This window comes from Copidosoma floridanum, unplaced genomic scaffold (genome assembly GCF_036245765.1).
Source record: "Copidosoma floridanum isolate Cflo_tuat_1 unplaced genomic scaffold, Cflo_Japanese_pri ptg000012l, whole genome shotgun sequence".
Lineage (NCBI taxonomy): Eukaryota > Metazoa > Arthropoda > Insecta > Hymenoptera > Encyrtidae > Copidosoma > Copidosoma floridanum.
The window spans coordinates 1,678,105-1,691,839 of NW_028321889.1; the positions used below are offsets into that span (position 1 = coordinate 1,678,105).

Genomic DNA, 13,735 nt, shown 5'->3' on the forward strand with positions numbered 1-13,735 from the left:
TTTAATACAGAAGTACAAAAAATACGAAATATACTTTTCACTGAATTTTAGTGTCATTTCGACGTCAACATTTTTAAAATTTTTGATCTTCTTTTGAATACAAACAATTTCTTACTGCGTAATTCTCACAGCTTACTGTTAATGATCCTTTTTTTTTTTTTTTTTTTTTTTTTTTTTTTTTTTTTTTTTCATGTACTTTTCATGAAATATATTTTGAATATTATTAATATATACTTTTTTCGAATAATTTTCGAATTATCATCGTCACTTGGGCGATGGACACTGCCAATAAATAAAATAGGTCAAGTTCTGAGAGTAATTACAACACGAAATTATAAATTTTAAAATTAAATGATAATATTTTACAGCTTATCAACTGATCAAGTAATTTCATTACTCGAATGTTAATGTTTAAAATCTATATACACATCGTGTTACAATTTCACACAATGATATTCGATGCTGTTAATACGAATAAAATTGCTTCTTTGCAATTTATAAATTTTTTTGTAAGTAAACACTTGCTCATTAAACTTGATACATTTCACTGGTATACAATCTCAAGTGAAAAATTTGATCGTAAATATAGAATATTTAGTAAATAATCGTAGATCGAGTGTCACTTTTCGATCCAAGAACAATTTACCTACTAACATTAAAAAAAGACTTTTTTCAAAAACTTGTATCACGTATGTAAGTTTATAAAATTACTATAATGAAATTTCGAATAATTTTGAGTACCAGCCCAATCGAAAAACGATAAATTCCAGGCTTACAGCCAAGAAAAATCATAAAAATCACCAACAAATCATGATAAAAATTTAATTTTATCAATTTTCGCGTAAAAAATCAAAGAACTTTCCCGAAATGGAAATTTTTTTTCTTCACTGGGACGTATAAAGCTTTCGGTTAAAAGGAGAAAGAACAAGTTTCTCATTATTCATAAATAATACCACCGGTTTCTCGGAAAAACGTAAAAGTTCAAAAATATAAAGCTCTTCACGACAGATTTCGATCCAATCAATGGACGTATATCATTTGGCTTGTCAAAAAAAATACAGTTATATATATATATATATATGCATTGGGCTTGGTTAGCAAATGCGAGTAAACGTGTACGCGCTCCTCCTTGCAAGATGAATTTTTGCGTGCTGTTATTAAATAGTTGCAACGTAAATGTATTGCGAAAATAGGTCGAAAAATTAGATAGTTCAAGTGGCAGAAAATAGGTATTAAAAAAAAGAAAAGCCTTACTTAAAGTAAGAAATAAATTGTCAAACAAAGCAACAGTTTTTAATTATTATTAATAAACCCAGTTATTAATAACATTTTTTATTTAAAATGTTTTACCAACGTCCAATCGAGAACTCAGTTGATCTAATGCTATTAAAAACAAGGTCAGAATATTAGTTGCAAAGACTCGAGGAAGTAGAGTGGCATACCCTGAGTTAGGTTTAGTAGATTTATTACCTTTAATTATCATTTGTGAATTTCGCAAAAAAGCCCTAATTAATATATATTTCCAATTTGAGCATAGGTTGCCGAGAAAAATAGTAAACAAGTCAAAGTGAAAGTTTAAAAATTCAGCTGAGACCTCACGAGAGCCGTTAATTTTACGACCAGAAGTGCACGTTTTCTTGGCGAATTTACGTTCAACGTATTTATGCTTTTACGAAAACTAAATTTTGAAGATTTCAAATGATAAACGTTAGATTTGTGTTAACTATTTTTCTTATAAAAAGAACGATTGACATCGGAAAGCAACGAATAGAGAATAAAATAGAAAATTCAAAGTACACGATAAGCGTTTAAAAAGCATAAAAAAATTTCAAGTATTCAGATAGGTATGAAAAAATTATACGTCAATATAAATGCAATGGTAAGAATTAGATGTGGGAGTATAAAATCAGAAAATAAATACTGGTTGAATCAAACTGATAACCTAGTAGTCAGCGAAGGAGGCATTAGCGAGGTAGTAAAAGACTTGAGAACGAATGTAAAAAGTTATTCAGAGAAGCACTAAGGCGGTTTGATGAGAGCGGGTGAAGGAAATAATCTTTTTTTTTTTTTTTTTGTACAAACCAAGTCCTTATTTGGGCCAATAGGCTGATAATAAATAAATATAAATATACATCATATATATTTCCTTAGACAAACGAGAGAAAAAAAAAAAAATCGAAAAAAATCGAAAAAAATTTTAAAAAGGGAGTAAAAAAAAAAAAAAAAAAGCACACGGGGAGAAATCATCACCACCTTCATCATCACAGCGATACACGTTACCATATCAAAAAATCTTTTAAACCACAGATCGGCTCAGACGGCGATCCTCCAAGTACTTAAAACAGGCAGGCACCGCAACCTACTCGTGTCCAATCTTGTCCTTGTGCACGCGCTCGATGTGCCTGGCCACGTGCATCTTCTGCTTGGCGCGATAAACGCAGTGCGGACAATGAAACTGGGGCTCCTTGCCGCACTCCCACTTCCGGTGATTCCTCAGGCTGCTCTTGAGCTTGTAGGTGCGGTTGCAGTCCTGGCAGGGAAACTCTTTGCTCTCGTTGCCGCTGCTACCGCCCCCACCGCCCCCGCCCGTGCTTCCTGACTCCTTGTCCGAGCCGACGAGGCTGCCGGTGCTCGACGAGCGCCAGATGATCGACGGCACGTACCAGGAGTGCCACGACGAGGCTGAGCGCCGGAGATCGGCTAGGCTTAGGTTTTGCGCTGCAACAGCCAGACAAGACACGGGGTTTACCGGTTATTACATTTTTCGCACACACGCGCTTCTCTCTCTCTCTCTCACGCTATGAACCAGGGCTTTTTTTTTTTTCTACCATTTGAGTACGGTTAAGCATTTTTTTTTTTTTTTTTTTTTTTTCTGTTTGGTCGCTGGTGTGACAAAATTTTCTTTTTACAATGCGGAAAAATAAGTTTGTTCGCGTTGGTGTGCAGGGTCCAGACTTTTTTAAATACTTTGCGTTGAAATTTCTTGTTATGCTAAAATAATTTTTTTCCTCTTTTTAATGACTATCAATGTAACAGTTATTAATAAAATCTTCTTGAGCGAAAATAATCCATTGATACTTTAAAAGAAGAAAAAAATGAAAATTTTTCAAGCACCGAGTTATATTAGTAATGAACGTATTCGTATCCATACAAAGTCTTGGACGCTGCAAATAGTTTTATTACACTGCCCACGAGAAAAAAAAAAAAAAAAAAAAATTATAAAAACTACTGATCTAGCACTGTAAGTTGATGGTTATCCACGTGAAAAAATGCTGCTCATTTATAGCGCTAAAACAATAATTTTTATACTTTTTTAAAATAATGATACGTTATACATCTACAAATTCTTCCGATTGCACAAAAAGCAAATTTTTACATTTTATGTTTAAAGCAGTTCCTCAACCGATGCGTTTTGTGAACCCACCTGTTTTTTCATACTGAAATTCATACAAAGATTAGAGAGAATAAATTTGTAAAATGGAGTTGAAGCGTTAAAAATTATGTGTTGCTGAGTTCACGTAAGATTTTCAAGTCATAGGTACCAAAAAAACAACAACGTGTACAAGGTGTGTCATTGTAGAAAGAAAAATTATGATACTAACTCGTTACTCCAGAGATGCAGAACTCGTAAGCTGAAAATTACAATCAATACACAAGTAAATGAATGATATTATTGAAGGATAATTTTTAGGGTTGCATTTTGTTTGTATTTATTTAGAAAAAATGATATAAAAAATTTTTTTTTCCATGTAAAGTAAGTGCTGTTCGATGTGTGCGATGACATTTATCTTTTCCAAAAATATAAATTAATAAATTTTCTTGCCAGATTGTAGTTTTTTAAAATTTACGTTTACCACCTGCAAAATATAAAAAAACTTTAGTATATTTATAAATGACATTTAAAAAATTAACATTTTAAATGAATATACATCAATTGTTGGAATAAATGAAGGCTGAGCAGTTAATTTATTGACTCATGAAAAGGATGGGGTGGTGATAAAAACAGACATCATTAACTTTTGGCATTATTTAATTTACAAATCCTACGTGTACAAGTGAGTAAAAAAATACTTATGCAGTAAACATTTTATTTATTCATTTACCATCAGTATCAAAAAATATTTAATTAAATGATTACAAGTATATGTTTGTAAAATCGCTACTCAAACAAATTTACAGTGACAAATTAAAGTAAAACTAAACATCTGAATAAAATTTTGCATTCGATGACATACGTATGTAGGAATGTATGAAACATAAATATCATTAATAAAGAACATCTCAAATTTGCAAGATAAGGCACATGGTTTTTAAAATTCATCGTTTTAAAAACGTAAGTATCTTGCACGTTTTTAATATTTATTATCATTGTAAAAAAATTGGTCCCTTGATATGTGGGATAATCATCACTCTTACAACTAGAAAAATGACGTATCACTATAAGGTACATTAAAATCTAGCAATACTATTCATTTTCTAATCCTAGTAAGTTACAATTGATTAATTACTAGATTTTTTCGTTTGAAAAATTGAGTAATTTGAGGACAGGAGAGGAATGCTCTTTTTCAAAAGTAACGATTACAATCTAGGAAGGACATTATTTCAAAATCATTTTTGGCAAAAAACGTTAAAATATAACTGTAAAAAGAATCAGTATAAAAAAAAAACGACTAAACGATTCCCTTTCAAATTTGTATAAAAATACAAATGTATCAACAGTCTCAAGTCTTAAGAGTTCACCTCAATATTTGAGTAGAAAAAAATACCCATGTTAGAGGCTATTATTATAAAAAATATTTTTCTTAAGTTATTTATCGATCGAAACGTTTGTTTGTCGATGCATCAGCATCTTTAAAATGCAGTCTGTGTATCGAATCATTTATGGCTTGACGATTCATCTTATTGTAAGTATCGTGACAAACGCAACTACATCTATGAAAAACTTAAAAAGCCAGTATGGTAAATAAAAATTCTTAAAGAAAATTAGAATCGTTATTTACAGGTGATTCGCAATAAATACCGCATAAAAACCCATACATTGAGAAAAAGTAATCCACCAAATGAAGAGAAAATTTATAATTAAAAAAAAGAAAGTAATAATAATAATAAGGGGTGAAGTAAAAAACAAAAAAAATGGCAAGTAGAAAAATTAATCGTCGCTGGTCTCGTGCTTGTAATGATGTCTCTTCAAGTGAACCGTGAGATTACCCCTTTGTCTCGCCTTGTAATCACAGTACGGGCACTGAAAGGAGGGCGGCTTATTACCACATTCCAGTGATTCGTGTCTCCTCATGGTGCTCTTCCACCTGTACCCCTTGCCGCAAAATTTGCAATAAAATTCCGTTTGCTGCTTCAAGTGGTTGTGCTTGACCAACTTCTTGTTGTTATTGTTATTGATATGTGTCGTCGTTGAGGATTGCTGAGCTTGCTCCTTGGGCTGCAGCTGGTCCTGGACGATCATCATGAGATCCTTGGGTGAGACTTGATTGTTGCGAGACACGAGGCCCAACGAAGCGGCGAACACCAGACTGTCCAACGAGTTTTCGCTGTTGAGCAACTCGGAGGAGAAATTATCCGGACGCTGCTGCTGCTGGTTGTCGCTCTCGCTGGTATCGTGGTCGCTTGGGACGCTGCGGCTGAGGGCGCGTCTGTTGTTGTTGCTGTTCTTTGACTTCTTGCGATTGCGCCGTAGTAGAGATATCATGCTCAATCGGCTTGTACGACCACCTAGAATTTAAGTGATTATTTCCAGTGTCAGTTATTATACTTGGAGGTTTTTTTTTTTTTTTTTTTTTTTTTTGATGGATTAAATTTAACGATGATTGATATTTTTTGCGAAATAATATCAAAAATTGATTTGATCAACTTGGAACGGCAACGCATCTTTTTCGCTACGCTAAAAGTTGAAAAATCATATTTTTAAATACTCTTTGGAGTAATAAAAGGACACATAAATCGATTCAAGTTTTTCTCTCTGTAATTTAAAATCAGTGGCAATACAATTTTATAAGCACCTTTTTTAAAACGAAATACTGAAAATAATATTTAATTAATACAGGGAAATAAGAAAAATAGGTGCCATATCACTCCACTCATGCAGGAGCAACAAATTTCGAAAGGTTGTCTTACGGCTCAACTCATACTGACCCACATCTACATTTACTAATACACATTAAAAAATACTAATCATCAGTCAGCTATCCGCTGTATCAACTATTACTTACTTAAAATATAAAACTTCAAGTAATTATCTGTAGGTGTTACAATATCGTTGTTAGTAAAAATAAAATTAGGTATGAAATATCGACTGCGAAAAACTAAATGATGAATGAAACAGGAAATGGAATTAGAGTAATAATTTAAAATATAATAATTAGTTACTACATGCAAAAATTTTTGTATGAATAAATGAAATTTCAATACCACCACCAGAATAACGTACAACATTTTAGGGTATATCTTAAAAGTAAATAAATTTTATTAACAAATTACAAGAAAACAATGATAATTGCTTTTTTAACAAATATATTATTCACTACAGAGTTTTATTCGCTATATAAAACACAAAAATGTTACATGTGAAATTTTAAATAAAAATAGAAATTATAAAAATGCTATCAAAAAGTGGAGTAAAAATAAGTTTGGGTAACATTAAAAAAAACACATGTTGTAAAAAAAGCTCTCTACACCGCAAAAAAAATTTATTTACAAATAAATGATGGGTACTATTTAAATAATACATGTGGAAAGTTATTTAGCAGCAGATTTCTTGCACGGATATGTAAATAAAATATAACGCATAAATATAAAAAATAACATAAAGATCCCTTGTCAAATTTTGTTGTTCTAAAGTCATCATTGACTATGGAAATACATTGAAATATTTATGATAAACTCCTAATGCTTTTTCTCATCAGCAACTAATGAAATGTTGTTTTAGTTAGGCGTCAATGAAATCTAAATTGAAACCCTACGGACTGAAAACAATTTTTTGTCATTTGAAGCTTCCGTTTAAAAGTTACAGAGGTTTTAAGTTGGGGAACGGAAATCGAAGGATATATGAACGATTCCACAGAAAACAACTGAAATCCTTTACATAGCTTTAAGAATACGAAAAATTACGGTGCATGAATTAAATGATACACTTTTATTACCTTTAAAAATCTTTATTTGTTCTCAAACATCTGAATGGAAAATAATAAATCATCCCATTCTATAGTTTAAGAAAAATTTAATTTATTTTCAGGATTGGCTTGAAAAACCTTAAAAAGCTCTTTAAAAAAGCGGTTACTGATGGAGACATGTAAAAAATAAAAATCTTTGCCTCCAAAAATTGTTGCCAATTTTGGAAGACTCTACCTCAAGTTTTTTTTACGCAATTTATCATCTATTCTAAAGCGTGTGTTACGTTAATTGCGATAGACTATAACTTCCGAACAAAAAGTTGAAGGCAAGTACTTTTTTTTAATGTTCAGGGTTTTTTTTTTTAGATTTTATTTATAACTAAGTGGAACATCATAATATTTTTTGCAGCCAAAGTACAATTAGACCTATTTCTATTGTTAGTCATGACTGTGAAACAAAAAAACAAAAGGGCATTAGACTCTGGCACCTTTCATGTTTCAGTATAAGAAAATATATTTTAATTAACGACTCCAAAAAATTAATCAGAAAGCAACTCATTTTGTTTTGTGAATTCCAATTTGTTGGGGTTGATTAAGTTGCCGAGAGAAATTATTACATAATTTTGTACATAAACTTTATATTACATGGATTTAAAAACAAAACTAGTTTTGAAAAAAATAAACATGATCCAATGTCCAAGAACAAGTCATTGTTTGATAAGTTGTTTAATAAAGTGGCTATTTAATATAATTACGTTATCTCCTGAACATCAGATTATACAATCATTTTTTACACAACTGTTTGAGATTTTTCGGGGTAAAGAGCCTCTTCAAGCAACTTTTTTATAATCTTAGAGGACAGGTTTAATAAAAATACAAACGAAAAATTAAAAAAATCTCGTCACAACAGCAACACGTCGTCGTCGACCATTTTTCCACTTTTTATTTATTGTTCTCCACAATAATCTCAAGAAATGACACAATAATTTACAAAAAAAAAAAAAACAATTAATAATAAATCTCATCCTGTCTACTTTCGGTACTCAGCCGTTTCGTTTATTCGCTCAAGCTACCACATTATATACCTAATGGTATACGAAAAGAAAAAAAAATTTTTTTTCCACGTACAAAATCATAAAGCTCGGCCGTGGCGAAACTTCTCTCTTTCTCCCGGATCTTCTGAAAAACTGCGCAGTGTATATATAACAGTATTGGAGATCGCAAGGCTGTTTAGGCGTAGGAGTAGGGGAGCATCATGTGGACATATACCTATACATCGCTTCTCTCAAATATAAGCATGGTAGTACAGTTGTGTAGTATTAGTACAGTTTTTCCCCTCCTCTCGATGCGAGAGAGATTAGAGCGCGCAGCTTGCAGACATGGCCTGTATTATTTTGTATATGTCTATATATGTACACACATACATGGAGACTCCGTATAAGCAAAAGCGGCACCTGCTCTTTGTCTGCTGCTGCGTGGCCCCGTGTTCTTTTGTCGCTTTTTTCTTCGACAAACGTGTTCCATTTTATGAATTTCGCCACCATGTGCCGACTGCAAGTTTCGTGCTTTCTTTGGTGATTATCGTTGTTTGTCCGCACACTTTAATTGACAAACTTTACGAGCATTGTTATCGACAGAGATACAGTAAATACAGAAATTGCTAAAAAAAAATGTAGGAGACAATGTATTTTTAAACGACTGATTGGTCAATCTTGAATTGGTTCCTACAATATTTAAAACTGCGTTAAGTTGCAATTTACAAAATAAGATTCGTTATGCAATGAATCAGGCGCAATCAGATTACAGCAAATATTGAAATGAGCAAAAAAAACTTTCAAATTAAATAACTATTAACGCGCAATGGCTTTGCAAATCGCAAATTTTCATCAAATTAAAAACCACTCAAACACATCGCAGTTGAATGACACCGACAACAATAAGATAACAATGTATTTATAAAAAAAAAAAACGGTGAAAAGAAAAAGTAAATGACCGGCAGATTATGCAGGGGATGTGTAGGTATAAATTCGAATGACGAAAGTTAAAACGTTTTTTTTTTTAATACCGAGCTTTAAATATTAACGATTACCACATCAGTCACGAACCAATTAACTCCTATCATGTTTGTTTCGTAACCACGTTGCTTTTCAAGCACCGCTTGGAATCTTTGGTTCTTTTTTTTTTTTTTTTTTTTTTTTACTCGATACAAGTATTACAAAGGAGCTTGAACGATACCTTGCGACAGAACGAATTGATGTGACATGGTGTTGCTTTCCCGCAATTATCCTGATGAAGAAGAGTCACATGGAGAGAGCTGGGTCGCACATTAGTGCGAAAGAAAGACAAGTAGTTGCTCTGCAAAGTTCCTTTGTAAGTATACAATCACCGGCGCGGTAATAATACCTAGATATATACCTTATACTCGTATGTGTATAGTGTGTCAGCAGCAGCGGCAACAAGTTGCTCCTCCAACAACTTGTTGAATAACTCGAAACTTGAACACCCACGCGTGCGAAGGAAAAAAGCCCGGCACTGCGAATAAAAAAAATGAATCCTCGCGTGTACACACACGCGCACACACTGATCAAGTTGTACGAGGAAAGCACGTATACGAGAAGAAAGAGAGCTTTAGAGAAGAAAGCCACGAGGGGGACCACCATTTTTCGAAACGAGGCTCTGCTCCGTACTCCCGAATGTACGACGTACCGAAAATCCCGGGTGGCATTGCCTCTCCGCTGCTTGATTTTTTTGTTTTTGTTTTTTTCATCCCTTCACTTATACGTACTTAACAATTTTTTTCGTATACAAAGAACGACAGTGACGCAGGTTAGGTGTACACTACACTCTGCCAAAAACGCACACAAACAAAAACAGCTCCTAACCTCGCTCTCTTGCAACTTTAAACTGTATACACGTATATTATATTGCAATGCACGCACAGTGTGTCACACACGCACCCTAGCGCTTTTCATTTCGCACTGATTCGGTAAGAGAGAGAGCTTGCTGGCTAGCTGAATTGCTTTCCTCTTTCTTTTCGGCACTCTTGCTCTTTCCCCACCGAAAACACACGTAAGTATCGCGCTATTTCTCACGTATTATACGCGCGGAACAACCGTTATTATATATATAAGTATTATACACTGCTGTACATACAGACGGGGGTCACTCGCGGAAAAATGTTACACGCGCGTGTATGAACATAAGCACGGCCGCCACGGCCGAAAGTTTCGCGCGAGCATACATATATATATACAAGTATACAATACAACACTCATGTGTATGAGTATTGGAAACACCACGCGATCCGCGCCGCCGGAGATTTCGGAGTCGGACTTTGGAGCAGTCGACTGGTGGTAGTCGCTCGAGCTTCGCCTGCTCGCACGTGTGTACGATATATGTATAATACACGTAGGTATACTAGGTATACGCATCATGCTTACATATGTATATACATATATAACTTACAGGAAAAGTGCGGTAGTGGTGATGGTGGTGGTAGTAATAATGGTAATGGTAAGTCATGCGAATATATACATATGCCATCATGGTGCTGCGCGAAGATTTTAAGCTTAGGTTGGGGGATAGATGGACACATGAATATGTGCGTAGTACGTATACGTATACGACAGTATAGGGCGACACGCGGTGGAGTAGGAGGGAGAAAAGAATGAAGGGAAGAGAGAGAGAGATAGAGAGAGAGAAGCTGCTGGCGCTCTGTCGCTATTATACTTATTATTATTATACGTGGGTATCGCGTGTATGTATATACATGTGCACAATATATTGTATGGTATTATTATATACCATTACTTATATGGGTACTGTACTGGTTGGTACATTTGTAGGTACACAATATACTACCACTACTTTTTATCTACACGTACATATTATACCTACATTCTCTTTTTCTCTGCTCTCGAATAAATACTTATATACATGGATCCTTTTCCTCTCTTTTTTCTCCATACATTCGTACATGTACATAGTGTACCTACCATATAAGTACGTGTACGTAGAAATCTTTGAAAAATCACGAGGTAGAGGGAACTGGAATGGGAAACAAAGGTTTTTTTGCGTGGCGCACCCTGTACAAAATCCCTTGTTCTAGGGTACGATTGGATACCCAGTCATTGACATCAACCATAGGTAAAATGTGCTTTTACAAACAATTCTCGAAAAAGTTCTTTTATTTCGAATGAAATGATTAGCAACAAGTATTGGCGAACATTTTTAAGTTGTAATTAATTCGAATCAAGTTTAAAAATTTTTCTTGCAAAGTAATTACGGGCGTTTGAAAATAGATTGCATTTGAAAATGTTCATGCTGTTCGAGTGGCAAATTAAAGATAAAAATAAAACTGTTTACATATTTCGATCTGATGAATATTGTTAAACATAGCAAGACTAAATTTGAAATTTGTTCAAAGCCCGTTAATTTTTTATAAAAAATGAAAGAAACATTTTGTTTTTTCTAGTTTTCACTGTGACTTTTTGTACCACGTGATCTTTAAACAAAAATTAAAATGTGACCTATTACGTCACGCAAAAACCTTTGTTTTTCTATTACTTTGATTTCATTTAATCTCAAAATGTTTCGGAGATTCGGCCATGTAGATCCATTTACTTTTCATAACGGTTTTTTTTCGCGCGCCTCTATATACCACATTCATACACGCGCGCTAGGTATATATACCACAGACTTGATTGATTCGGATGAGAATAAGACTGCAGGCCTTTTTTTTCTACATCTCCGCAGCTTTCTTTTTTTCGATGGTGAAAAATTTTACGAAAAAGAAACGACGACGACGACGACGACTACGAGTTCCCGTTCACTCACCTTCTCTATTTGGAAATGAAAGTTTTTGGTGTTTGTACGCGCGCGCGTGTGTGTACGTATGTATGTGAAATTTTGCACACCTGAATTTTTAATTCCCATTCGTGGTGCCTTTCTCACTCGCGTACGCACATCAGGATAATTATATTTTGCCTCTGGGAAAAAATTTCACAGAATAATTCTTTTTAATTGACAATCTTTTGAAATTATCTTTATTTACGTGGCTTTTGAAAAACTACTGTTTTTTTACATACTATTTCACATCGTTTTCAACATAAATATGTTTTCAACTCATAGCAAATATCTTTTAGCGCTATATTTACGATCCATTTACTATGTAACATTTTACACAATTTGGCTAATATTACAAACATGTTGTATTGCGTTGTCAAGATATTTGGTAAACTTATACGTTCATACTACTTGGTATCATTGTAATGTACTCAAGAGGGGTCAAAATACAGTTTTTTTGAGCTATTTTTAGGCACAACTGCTTCACAGAAGTGCCATATATTTTCACTGGAGCAAAAAATGTAACGACCACTTTCAAAGTGATTTTTTTTGTTCATACACAGTCGAGATCTTCGGAGTAGATCTGAAAAAAACACAATACTTTTGATCACTCGTATAAACCCAAAACAAGGTATTTTTGTGCCTTTATACAGTCAAAAGCTACAAAGTAGTTTAAAAAAATAAGTTTTTGGATCTTAATCACTCAAAGACTTGCGCATTCGGTGTCAAAGAAGAAGCTGTAGTTATCATTTTAAATTATTTTCGCAAAACCAACGTTATATTTAAAAAATGAAGATAATATTGAAATATATGAAAAAAATTATTTTTTTTTTGTTACATCTATTGTAGCTTTCATTTAAGGTATGTGAATAGTTGAAAAAAATGTAGATTTCATTAAAATTTACACTTTACACTTCTGTTAAATTACAATCCTGATGGTCAAGGCAATAAGCATTTTAAAATAATTTAAAAAATAGGTTTTTGCTGATTAGAGTTTAAAGCTGACATTCTACCACAAAGTTGTGAATACACCGGTTGTAGATTTTTTTAAAATATTAATTTCCCATATTTATTATTTTTTTTTTTTTCATTTGTTTTATGATCTCCAAATTGAAGAAAATATTGAAATATGGAAAAATTAGTTTTTTTGCTGATACATTAAAGATTAATGTATGACCGGGGTAAATTATAGATCTTGTTCTACATTTCTTAGATACACGTTTACATCTAAAACGTAATCATTATAATCCAAACAATAATTAAAAAAAAAAAAAAACTGATGTAATAGTGCTGATATTGATTAATTAAAAACCTTTTTTTAAACTCATACGACTGTGGTATACTTTTTGCTCAGATAAGAAAAGTGGCGGTCGTGCCTTGGGTGCAAAAGTTTAATTTTTTCGTATAAATTTCGCAGCCTGTTTAATCATAAAGGTATATTTATTACTTACAGGCTTCGAAAACTAATGCTACCTCTATTCATGTTTTTATCGCCACAAATTAGATACATTTGTGAAGCAACTGATTTGTCACACCAATGATATAGGTACAAGGACAATTATCATTAAAAGCAAGAAAAAAAAAATCGTGAAATACGATTTTAATCAATATAATGAGTTATTTCAGAGAGTGATTTCTTTCGTCACGAAAAATTGTCAAATAAAAATTAGAGGTAGAGGTGATTTTCTGTGCCTGTAGGCATCAGCATGATATGCTATACACGATATTTTCAAGTAAATTTTCTCGTCAATTAAAAAAAAAAAGCA

General features: G+C 33.1%; 2 protein-coding genes across 5 annotated transcripts; both read right to left on the minus strand.

Annotated features, from left to right (window-relative positions):
- Window positions 1-2,235: 2,235 nt before the first annotated feature.
- LOC149375075 (uncharacterized) lies at window positions 2,236-4,770 on the minus strand. Its single transcript, XM_089590453.1, has 2 exons — window positions 4,767-4,770; window positions 2,236-2,718 (listed from the first exon to the last, which is right to left on the minus strand). Exons 1-2 carry the CDS (start codon window positions 4,768-4,770, stop codon window positions 2,360-2,362), a joined length of 363 nt encoding a protein of 120 aa, XP_089446579.1. The 3' UTR covers window positions 2,236-2,359.
- LOC106646685 (uncharacterized) lies at window positions 4,056-10,088 on the minus strand. Of its 4 annotated transcripts, XM_089590242.1 has the most exons (4): window positions 9,540-10,088; window positions 9,360-9,479; window positions 8,253-8,737; window positions 4,056-5,727 (listed from the first exon to the last, which is right to left on the minus strand). In XM_089590242.1, the coding sequence occupies exon 4, from the start codon at window positions 5,702-5,704 to the stop codon at window positions 5,150-5,152; it is 555 nt and encodes a 184-aa protein (XP_089446368.1). In that variant the 5' UTR covers window positions 5,705-5,727; window positions 8,253-8,737; window positions 9,360-9,479; window positions 9,540-10,088; the 3' UTR covers window positions 4,056-5,149. The 4 variants fall into 4 exon arrangements, 3 of the variants coding, with proteins under 3 accessions (XP_089446368.1, XP_089446367.1, XP_089446366.1); XM_089590241.1 differs by lacking the exon at window positions 8,253-8,737 and having other exon boundaries at window positions 9,360-9,438; XM_089590240.1 differs by lacking the exon at window positions 8,253-8,737.
- Window positions 10,089-13,735: the final 3,647 nt, after the last annotated feature.